The 12,735-nt window shown below is 39.3% G+C and overlaps 1 protein-coding gene across 1 annotated transcript in view; it reads right to left on the bottom strand.

Moving 5' to 3' along the window:
- LOC148027293 (pentatricopeptide repeat-containing protein At2g27610-like) overlaps positions 1-8,419 on the bottom strand; it is a 200,889-nt gene extending 192,470 nt beyond the window's left edge. Inside the window, 2 exon segments of the mRNA XM_087690410.1 lie at positions 6,233-7,942; positions 8,063-8,419. Of these exon segments, the coding sequence (XP_087546536.1) occupies positions 6,233-7,181 (949 nt within the window). The 5' untranslated portion in view covers positions 7,182-7,942; positions 8,063-8,419.
- Positions 8,420-12,735: the final 4,316 nt, after the last annotated feature.

Raw genomic sequence — 12,735 nt, 5'->3', positions numbered from 1 at the left:
GTGCTATGAACACTTACTACGGCAAGTGGGAGTAAAGGTCTCATCAAAAGCAATGTCCTTTTTTTAAGCATAACCCTTTGCCACAAATCTACTTTGTGGCAATCAATATTACGCATTTGGTTTGCGCTCTAACTTGTAAAACCAAGTGGTGACAACAATGGACTCCTTACCATGGAGAAACAACATAAGAATCAAGTACCATTTTTGATAATTGTATCATACTCAAATTGCATAGCATCCAATTTTTAAACTTGTCTGTGTTATCATGAGACATCTACATGGGCTGACAAACTACCTTATTTGGCACTAATGTGATTGCATACCACTGAAAAGAGGCAAAAAAGTGTCCTAAAAGTGTCCTCTAAGTGTGCATCCGTCTCTTTTATACATGAAAGTAAATGTTGAACAACATCCTCCATAAAGACAACATCATGGCTAACCAAGATACACTTACTTTATGGATGGTATAACTTATAAACTTTTATTTTATTATTATAGCCAACAAAAATGCATTTTACAGCCTTGTCATCCAAATTCTTACATTGTTGTATTGGTACTAAAGCATAAGCAAAGCAACCAAAAACGCGTAGGTGAGCCATAGATGGCTTTTTACTATGCCAAGCCTCATACCAAATCATAGATTGCAATGCCTTAGTGGAACACCTATTAAGTACATAGGCTACACATAAAATAGCCTCAAGCTAGAAACTATGCGGCAAATCTTAACTCTTAATCATCCATCATGCCACCTCCATGAGATATATGTTCTTCCTCTCAACTACACCATTTTGTTACGGTGTCTACAAAACTATAGATTCGTGTTTTATCCCAGATTCAACCAGATATGCATAAAGTTCTGTAGACATGTAACCCCCTCCCCCCCAATTAGAATGGAGAGTACCCACTTTACATTCTGAAAAAAATTCAGCCATGCTAAGTACAAGTAGTTACCAAAAGATATTGTTTGCATTGGACCACAAACATCACTATGTGTAACCTGCAATTTGTGAACAACTTTCATTGGACCATCTTTTGGAAATGAAGCACACTACATTTCACCCAATATGTAGCCTTCAAAAATGTGGTTTCTAGGTACCTCAACAGTAGACAATCAAGACATCATATTAGATTTCTATAGGTGTAGCAAACTAGCAAAATTCAAATGACCAAAACATGCATACCAAAGTTTCACATATGAAACTACCAATGAATCTACAACTACACATGTCGTATCTTCCATACATTTACCATAGTTATTGAGCTTATATAGCCCACAATATACTAAACTAGATGTAATAATTGTACCACCACAAGAGAGATCATGAACTATACATCTGTCTCGTCAACAAACTTCACAATCAATCTTGGCAAGTATAAAAATTGATCGTAAATTCTTCATTATCTCTTGTACATACATATGCATAATGGGCCTATTTTGCCTAGATTGTTCTTCTTGTAGCAAAATAGAAACCAAATCATCAAACGACCAAGAATTTGGATTACCTTTCATCATCAAACAATGAGTAGATGCAAAGTCTAATAAGAATTAGGCATACCTTTGAGAATAATATACACAAATGAACTATCTTGGCAAAATCTCATCTGCAACAAGCAACTACTCCTTAAGATCTTTGATCTTTGTCAAAAAACTAGCCATTGAGTCACCTTTATCCATGTGTTTACACTCTAACTACTTATGAAGGAAAGCAACACATGCCTCATTTCTTCCTTGATACAAACATGCAAGTATATCCTAAGCATCCTTAGTTGTCTTACATGAGCAAATATGTGGGATCGTTGTACATTTAACACACAGTGCAATCAAACCATGATCCTCTGCATCTCTGCCATCCCAATGAATCTGCTTAGGAGTAGGCAATGGTGGTGCTCTATCATTAACTAGAGCAAAACTAGAACATGTAGCATCCTCAATAACACATATTTCTAATGTTTCTACTACACTTGCAACTTTTGTAACACCATAGGATGTCTTTTACATGCACAATGTTTCAAACCCCCTTTGCAACCAATACATGATGCATCCTATAATCCCACAATAGATACTTGGTTCCATCCAACTTTTTCTCAACACCAACATATAGAATATATCATTATTGCTAGTCATGGCCATTAATTATACTTGATACAAAAGTTATGTACAAAGGAAAATGTGTACAAAACCATCTTCTACTATATAGCATACTACAAAGGAGATTGTAACCATCTTGTACTACATAGCATACTGCAAAGGGGATTGACTACCAAAATATGGTAACAAGGTCAAGAACATTCTAGTCCCTGGCTAGTTACTCTAGCAATGTTGCAATATTATTAGGGAAGGACAAATTATTAGGTTACTCGGGATCCCCTCCATCGATTTAGAGCGATCACTATTCAAACATGGAAATGGATTATGGATAATATTAAAAACAAGATGGAAATTTTTAATTGAATCTAAGACTAAGTTCATCTTTTAAGGTTTCTCTCAATTAGTCAAAGGGTTTTGGTCAACCTTGTTTACCTTTAAGAATTAGGCTAAAGCCTCCAATAATACCAACCTAATTCTTTCTTGGATCCACCTTGAGAACATTTTGGGCTGGTACCCTCCTCCCCCCTAGACCCTCTAACATCTATGCTAGTTTAAAAAATCTCAATAGAATAGGAATTAGAATATGGGCTAACTTATGGGATAAGCAATAAACAATTAGGATCCCCAAGGATGAGCTCAAAAGGTTCCACAGCCTTAATGAGCATTAATCATACCTTAGTAGAATAAGAAATTCTCTCTCAACATATTTCCTCCCTTGGACTCTACAATCATACCTCATTAGAATAAGAAATTCTCTCTCAACATATTTCCACCCTTGGACTCTACAATCCAACTTGGGCCTTTAATCTCAAATTGTCTACATCTAGAATAAGAATACCCCTTGATTTTCTCAACATGTCCTTGCCTTCTACCCCACAACTTGCCCCCCACTTTTAACAAAACGTGGAAACTCAACTAGATTAGACACCAATAGGAGATATTGAAGAGTCTAGTCTATTGCCATTGCCACCAATGTTCTTTCTCTACTCTAGCTTATTCTTTGCAAGAGTGGAATATAGTACAAGGTATCTCTATTACATATCAAGTTACATGGACCTTCCAAATACATGATTCTATAAGGTCTCCAATAAGCTTCTACACCTCTACTCTCAAAGGTAGGGCTATAACATCGATAATGTGGTAGGGCTTCTAAGCCTAAAGTATAGGTTCTTAATGATGATGATTGCACAAGCTACATCTCATGTTCATAGAGTTATTTCAATTGATGTTGTAGACGAATCTCCCTAAGGGACATACCCTCATGGCTAGTTTCCACATGGCATGAGATCTTGCAAGTCCCTCTCCATACAAAGTACACTACATTACATGACTAATTAAGGCAATACTTTGGGGTCTCTATGCATTTTCATGTAGTGATGATAAATCTGATCTTGTTGCATCTATGCGAGCCAATTGCCAAGTAAAAGCCTTTCATGGGCCATCTTGGCCACAATCTCACCACAAGGAGAACCTCCTAGGTGACCAATCGCATATGCACTTCTATTAGGTACATTTTAATAGTTTGGTGGTCTACTTTTCCCAATGATGGTTGTAATAGGACCTATACATGTACTATTTGTTGCATGGAAAGCTACAAAGAAAGGGTGAGCCATGAGAAGTGGTTTGGGCTATAGTCATGATTACCTTAGAGAAGGCCTACAATCCCCTACAAGGTGTTTTTGATATTCTTAAAATCCCTCATGGAGGAGGGAGAAGGGCTATAGTGATGATTACCTTAGAGAAGGCCTACAATCCCCTACAATGTGTTTTCGACATTCTTAAAATCTCTCAGGGAGGAGGGAGAAGGGCAAGAAGCAAGCTTTTGGACCGAGCTTGGAGTGAGCTTTTACACGAGATAGCGTTTGCCAACACACTATTATTAGTTCCATTTGTTCCACCACTACCTCCACCATCACCAAAACCAACACCTCTACTCCCACCATCTCCAATACCATGACCTTCACAACTACCTTCATTGTCACCACCTCCACCACCATTGGCACTTGTGTCTCGTCTCACTCACAACCCCCTTGTCCATAATATCATTGTGTGTTTCCAACCATCTTACAGCCTCTTGCATGTGGTCTGAGTCTCCAAGACCATGGGATGCTAGAACTTGCTGTGGTCAAACCACTGGCTGAGGCTTGTGAATCTCCAGCTTGTGCTTGTCCTTGCACTCTATTCTATCCACATCAATGAACACATCACATGTGGTGACCAATGGTGAATACCAACTAGCAAGCTCATCAAAAACATCCCCACTGATGCATGGCTTGCAAGTTACAAGGTTGTAGACCTATAGCCCTTTGATTCAGCAGCATACCCCATAACTAGACTTCTTGGCCTCGGGATCCTACTTGTTCCTCTTCTCGTTGGTAATATCCACATAACAGATACACCCAGCACTAGAAATGTCACAAATCTAGCTTCTTCCCTCGATACATCTCTTCAAGAGTCTTATCATGCACTGCTGTGGTGGATGTCCTATTCATAATGTAGACTGCACACTACACGATCTCTTCCAAAAATATCTAGGCATATGCTTCTCATTCAAGAGAGCCCTTCCAACCTCTGCAATGCTGCAATTTTTGCACTCTGCAACACCATTTTGCTCAGCTGTGTATGCACATGAAAGCTGCCACTGAATGCATGCAAATCCAAATAAGAATTAAACTCCTTGGACATCCATCCAAATGGATGGTAACTACTACCCACTCTTCCTCCCCCATAGTGTGAAAGATTTTACACTTTTCAAAGACCTCTAACTTTTCACTTTTCACACAGAAAATAAAACCAGGTTTTCTGTCTGTAGTCATCAATCAAAGAGAAATAATAACACATCCCACTCATCTCAGGATGTGAAGCTGTCCATATATCCGTGTGAATCAGCTCTAGCACTCTCCGTGTTCTTCCCCTCTTTGGAAAATGGCCTGCAAGCTTGCTTGGCTAACTAGCAAGCACCATATATACATGATGGCCTGTCACTTTGAACTTTGGAAGTCCTGTGACCAAACCTGAGCTAGGAAAGCCTTGCAACCGTTGAAAGTCCATATGTCCCTACCCACATCTGATCACATACAACGGTCAAAGATTGGTTGTGCTTCTGCTAACATATAGAGGGGCAGAGAATAAAGAGTATAAGATTATGATGTGAACAGGAGCTATGATATTTCAAGGATTGTGGAAGTAAAAAGCAGCATGCAAGTACAGCACAGTAAGGGAAATTCATAAATAGCCTTGTCAGAAAGTAGGTCAATAGGACAACAAAATAAGATCTCTACATGTAAGAGCATCAAATGGAAAAGCTTTACATGTAAGAGGCTGATTACCAATAGTCCTTACAGGAACATTTTCCATGTTCAAATATATGAACACAGTTAGCATCTCTGACCACAATTTTTCGCTTCTCTATTTCAGATATAAGTGCTGTAGCTCGATGGCAATCATTACAGACCCGCATATTCTTAACAACACTTACAGTTGATCCTTCCAGTGTGTTGATCAAGGCACAGGCAATTGCCAACTTCTCACTGTGACCACACAGGACATCCTTCTTCATGTCATCAGATATGTTTTGTGAAACCAGACCCAAGCTTGGAGAATAACCCTCCTGTGACATTTTTTCTGTAAGATCTTGTAGCTTCTTGTAAATGTATTTGCTTTGTGGGTGCTTTTTATCCCCGACTAAAAACAAATGACTGTTTCCTTTGCCATCAATCCACCAACAACATCCTGGCTTCTTCCAAGCCTTATTTGCAACTCGCATGACTTCAATCTCCCCTGCATCCTCTTGCATCCCAGCTGCTGCATAAATATTAGCCATACAGATGTAGGCTGAAGGATCAGTTTTATCTATTTGAAGGATACGGTCAAAAGCCAGTCTCCCAAGCCTTACATTCTTCCACTTCCGACAAGCACCCAACAAAGCCACCCAGACTGGAAGATAATCACTAGATGGCATCATTTCAATAACTGCTAGAGCCTTGTTAAACTCCCCTGCACGACCAAAGAGATCAACCATACAACAGTGGTGCTCTACATCTGGTGTGACACCAAATTTGACGCTCATTTTCGTAAAATACATTAGGCCCTCATCCAGTAGACCTGAGTGACTGCATGCATTGAGCATGCAAACAAAGGCACCTGGATCTGGAGACACACCCTCACATTGCATTTGTTCAAAACAGTCCAATACATCTGCAGTATGGCCATGACTTGCATACCCTGCAATTAGTGCACTCCAGGAGACCACATTCCGCACAGGAAGTTCATCTAATACTTCCTGCGCTTTTGCAAGTGCACCACACTTGGCATACATATCCACCAGAGCACTGCCGAGCACAATATCTCCCTCCAACAACCCCAGCCTGACAATCTCTTCATGAATTTCTTTACCCTTGTCAATGGCTCCTATGTCAGCACATGCTTTCAAGGCACTCGAAAAGGTGACTGCATCAGGAATGTGACCCTCCCATCGCAACTTGTCAAAACATGTCAGTGCTTCCTTACCCTGCCCATGCTGTGCATATCCTGCGATAAGCGAACTCCAAGAGACAGCACCCCTAACAGGAAGCTCATACAACACTCCCTCTGCTTTTGCAAATGCACCACACTTGGCATACATATTCACCACAGAATTGCCCAGCACACTATCTCTCTTCAACCAACCCAGTCTATTTACCTCCTCATGAATTTCTTCACCCTTTACAATTGCTCCTACATCTGCACATGCTTTCAAGGCACAAATGAAGGTGACTGCAGTGGGGAAGTGGCCCTCATGTCGCATCTTATCAAAACACTTCAATGCTTCCTTCCCTTGCCCATGCTGTGCATACCCTGCAATTAGTGCACTCCAAGTGACTACATTGCGATCAGGAAGCTTGTCCAAGAGCTCCTGTGCTTTTGCAAGTGCACCACACTTGGCATACATGTCCACCAAAGCACTGCCGAGTACAATATATTTCTCAAACAACCCCAATCTGACAATCTCATCATGAATTTGTTTGCCCTTATTGAGTGCTCCTAGACTGGCACAGGCTTTCAATGCACATGTAAAGGTGACTGAATCAGGAAAGTGACCTTCGTGCTGCATCTTATCAAAGCATTTGAGAGCTTCATCACCGTGGCCATTTTGTGCATACCCTGCAATTAGTGCACTCCAGGAGACCACGTCCGCACAGGAAGTCCATCTAACACTTCTCGTGCTTTTGCAAGTGCACCACACTTGGCATACGTATCCACTAGAGCACTGCCGAGCACAACATCTCCCTCCAACAACCCCAGCCTAACAATCTCTTCATGAATTTGTTCGCCCTTATCAAGTGCACCTACACTGGCACAGGCTTTCAACGCACATATAAAGGTGATTGAATCAAGAAAGTGACCTTTGTGCCGCATCTTATCAAAGAATTTTAGAGCTTTGTCACCATGGCCATTTTGTGCATATCCTGCAATCAGTGCAGTCCAAGAGAATCTATCATGAACCGTGCCTTCGTCAAGCACTTGCTGTGCTTTTGCAAGAGCACCACATTTAGCATACATAGTTATTAAAGTGGTTGCAACATAGGGGCTTCGCTCAAGTAAACCCCGCTTGCGAATATCCTCATGTAACCTTGTGCCCTTGAATAGATCCTTTTGCTTTGCACAAGCCTTCAAAAGTCCCACAACATGAGCAGTCTCCTCTGGAAATACAGCTCCTTTTGCCTCTTGAGGCTCCCGTTCACTCAATTCAAGTGTCGACGTTGGTTCCATTATTCTGAGATCTTCAAAAACCCAGGTTGGATTGTACCGGCAATCCAACCACAAGGCCTCTGCTGTCACTTTGTGCTTGAAATCTGGAGACCTTGCGCTCGCCTGAGGTTGCAGTGGGGCGAAAGAAACAAAAACAAAGCCATGTCTCTATGAGAGCTGACAAGATTTCATGTTTTACAGAGGCTGAATACGTCGTAATCAGATTATACGGGGGCAACTAACCTTGATGTTGCGATTGTCCCACCACTGCGAGGGATCTTTGAAGTACTGCGTCCATAACGACTGCATCTTCAACTTCCTGATATTCGATTGAATGCAAACGGGAGCCATGGACTGCAAGACCAGCTCTCTGCTGAGAGTTGTAAAAATGCTGCTGGTAAGAATGACGATCCGATGGATGATGATGATGATGATGATGATACCTTCTGCATCTCTAATTGCAATGGCAGAAATCAGGGCAGCCAAAGGAATAGTACATGTTGTTGATCGATTACCTGCATACAATGTCATGTTAAAGTGTCAGTCCATTAAGGTGTGAGGGCATACACCTCAGCATGTAAGTTCAGTGTAGGTGTGTAAAGTTGCATAATAAACTACTTTACGGGCATACATGCATGTATGTCAAATACATATACAATGAGTGACCATCTAATCAAACTACATACCAAAGTATTATTCAGCATATTATGTTAGTGTCATCAAGCGTCTTGATATGGAATACGTGTGAGCATATGCATGGTGCAAATGTAGTGTATTGCAATATGCCGCATTTTTATAATGACTTGGGCTATAGTATATCATGCTAGTGTACACAATCATCACGACATGGATTGTGTGACTGCATATATATGGCTAATCCATCATGAGACAAACATCAAGCATGGAATGCAATGGTGATGTGTGAGATGACACATGCATATCACATGTTGTGGGTGCCATACGCAATGTGCAACAGCATAACATGCACCACATGACACTGTGATTTACTAGCAAAAGTAAAAGCACATCAAGATGCTACGTAGCCATATATGCATGGCTTGCACAATCAAAATTGATACTTCAAAAGATGCATCATGAAATAATCGATGTAAAGCACCATAGGATGTTGTGTAGCCACATATGCATGGCCTGTAGTATGAGGATCAAAACTTCACATATGTATGGGATGGCAAGCATCTCCACTCATCATCCATAGTTAGGATGGGGTTGGGTGATTAGTCGTTTATCACACGATGAGCTGAAATGAAGAGTCTGAGAAGTGCCTGTGGAAATAATAATGGTCTAAGAATGATCCAGAGCCTACCGTACCACCACAAAGTGGAGTCAGTGATTTTAGTATAAAGAGTGGGCAGAGGAGATAGGTAGTTATATGCAAAATCCACGTATAAAGTAATCACAACAATGCCCCTATCACTTTGAAGCCCATAAAGTGAGGAATCTACATTTCCAACGTGAAAACCGATAGAGATAAGATGTTGTCCTATCTTGTCATGCCATGCTCTTTATGCTTGGTTTAGCCCATATAAGGCTTCATGTAGCCTATATACATAATCGAGGTCAACCATGTTCTCATAACCCTAGGGCTGCTCCATATACACTTCTTCTTGCAACTCACCATGCAAGAATATATTCTTTACATCCATTTGATGCAAAATCCAACCTTTTGTTGCAACCACTCCAATGACAACTCTTATAGTTGCCATCTTTGCCACTGGAGCAAATGTCTCCTCATAATCAATCTCATTAGTCTATGCATAACCTTTGGTAACCAATCTCACTCACACTTCCATCTATATTATGTTTTACTTTGTAAACCCGCTTGCAACATATAGCTTTCTTTTTATCAGGTAATGGTACCAAATCCCAAGTTTGATTTGCATCCAATGCATCCATTTCTTTATCGATGGATTTCTCCCAATGCACATGACCAATAGCTTCCTCAAAACAAATGGACTCAACTAATTTTATAGTCTTCACCATATATGCATAATGGCAAGTAATATACCCATCACATATCAACCTATCTACACGATACATTACTCTCATTGACATCCATACTTTTGGAGCACCTTATGTTCCCTTTACATTAGCCTTGGTTTTCCTTACACCATGTATATGAACAAGTGGAATAACTCCTCATTCATACTTTGATCTGAGGCATTAGAATCACTATCTATATGTGAATAGCTTGTAGAAACATGTAGCACACCAAGTGAATCAATGATCTTTTCTTGTCCCTTTTGTGATATATTTTTAGCACTTGTAAGAGTGCTACTTGTATGCAACCTATCACTCCATGGTCTCTCAATAGACCTACTAGAAGATGACTCTTCTAGCCTACTCATTGTCTATGAATGTGGATCCACGTTTTTTGCAATCACCTTTTCTTTTACATCATCTACAACAATTTGTTTTTTGAGTAGCATACCAACTACTCATCTCATCAAGCGCATCTTTGCTCACCTGTAACTTGTGTGTAATTGGATTATAACACTTGTAATCCTTTTACTCAGGGGAATAGTTAACAAACATACACTTTTCAGCTTTCGAATCCAACTTCTTTCTTAGCTCATCAAGAACATGTACATATGCAATGCATCCAAATACTCCAACATGTGACAAATTAAATTCCTTGCAAGTTGCTAGTAAACTTCCCTAGTGTCACATCATGTACTACAGCAATGGGAGTCTTGTTCATAATATAAATGTAATAAAGATAATTTCTCATAGCCAAGAAATACTCATGAAATATAAAAAAGCTATGATCAAGGTAACCATATCTAATTCTCATATTTATGTGCTAAAAATATATTACAAGTAAAAAGGAGATGACATCAAGATGCCCACCTCTTACATTGGTGAAGCAAGGTACTCACAACTTAGCTATGTTAGGAGATCCAAGAATAAGAGTCTTCAAGAGAAATTTTTTATTAATGGCAAAAAGATAATGAGCCATGTTACATCTTAGCCTTTTGTATTCTTCCATAAACCTATGCTTTAGTACAAGCCTACCTAGCTTAAAGAAGCTTTGATCTCAAAGCTTGGAATTGAGATGAAATTCAATGGAATACACAAAAAAGCTTTAGAATATGCAAATCCATACTAAAAATGAAGCCCATAGTTTGAAGGTCTCCCTTGAAGCAAGAATTACAAAGAAGTGAATAATTGCATATTAATGTAACTATACAATTAGGACTATTAGAAAAAAAAGTGCCATAACTTGGAATATCCATGTTTGAATTTAGCAAATGAAGTGTCATTACAAAGTAGGCACCATGTAGAAGCTTTTCCATCTATAAAGATGACATTTTGACCAAGTTAGGATAATTTATTTTGTGACAAAAATTTAATACATAAGCTACCCTATTCAAAAATTCATTGTTCTTCGTATAAAAACAATGGAAAGGAGTTAAGATAGGAGGATGACTTCCAAGTAGACTCTTCTATAAGAAAATCCAGCCATTTAATAAGGTATTCCAGTAGTGATTGGTTTCTCAAAACTTTCTCTTTCTTTCCAATGACTTTCTCGGGCTAATAGATAATGAGACTATCTTCACCCAGGAGGCAGTTCTTCGAAAACTTGAATGGCTAGACCCACATACTTGTTTAATTGAGAAACATGGAAGATCTCATGAATGCGCATTGAAGAAGGCAACTCAAGCTTATATGCAAGCTCTCCAACTCTGTTAAGGATTTGATAGGGCCCATAAAACCGATGAGCTAGCTTATTATGGCCTCCCTTCAAGGATGCATACCTAGACTTCAGCACCTTTAGAAAAATCCAATCACCTTCTTGAAATTCCAATGGTCTTCTTTTCTCATCTGCATATGTCTTTATGATGTCTTGATCTTTGCGAATGTTGTCCTTACATTGGTTATCAAAGCTCTCATCTTCTTAAGTTCAGTCTTAGCTTATGGATTCACATCATCATGAAAAAGGGCGGAAGGTATTTGCACTTTGTAATCATAAAGCACTTCAAATGTTGACATGCCAATGCTCATATGATGAGTATTGTTATAACAAAATTTAGCTAAATGTAATCATTAATCCCAAGAGGCTTGAATATCATGACAAATGTGATGAAGGTAAACTTCCAACCACTTATTGACACACTCCATTTGCCTACCTGTTTGGGAGTGATCTACTATGCTAGGAGTCAATTTGGTACCTATAGAAGAGAATTGACTCTAGCAAAAATTTTCCATAAACTTAGTATCATGATTGGATGTTATCTTTAATGGCATCCCATGGAGCTTGAAATCACCAGGTAGAAGTGTGGAATCTTTATTTTGTTGGCACTGTAAACATTCCATGGCATAATTTTCAACATCACGCCAAATTCCCTTCCAATAAAAGCTCTTATAGATAGTATTAAATGCCCTTCCAATGAAAGCTCTTATAGATAGTGTCAAATGTCTTAAACAGACCTTGGTGTACTGCAACCATGAGGAGTGTATTTTTTGCAAGATACAATGCTTGAAAGATATTTGGTACATCAAATAAACCCGTTTTTGTATCATAAAAGCCCATTATGCCATGAAAAATTAGGATACTCTTCACCTTTTCCTCGCTAAATTTCTCTCATTATAGTGATTATTTTCTCATAAAACAAGCACTCTTCTTATATGCCATGGATCCAATCTTTGTATAGGATAGAGATTGAAGAAAGTGAACATGCCCACATTCTTGACAAAGCATCTACCACAATGTTATCTTTACCCACCATATAGGAGATTTCAAAATCATAGCCTTGAAGCATCGACAACCATTGTCTTTGCTTAGAAGATAAAGTACATTGTGAAAGGAAGTATTTCAACACACAATGATCACTCTTGATCTTAAAATGACTGAATATGATGTAGTGGTGTCACTTTTTGATTGCGTGAAGAATTGC

This window comes from Lygodium microphyllum, chromosome 13, assembly GCF_053477565.2.
Source record: "Lygodium microphyllum isolate KBCC chromosome 13, Lygodium_microphyllum_v1.1.10, whole genome shotgun sequence".
Taxonomy (NCBI): Eukaryota; Viridiplantae; Streptophyta; class Polypodiopsida; order Schizaeales; family Lygodiaceae; genus Lygodium; species Lygodium microphyllum.
Note: the sequence above shows the minus strand (reverse complement) of the source record. Positions and strands in the feature narration are given on the sequence as shown.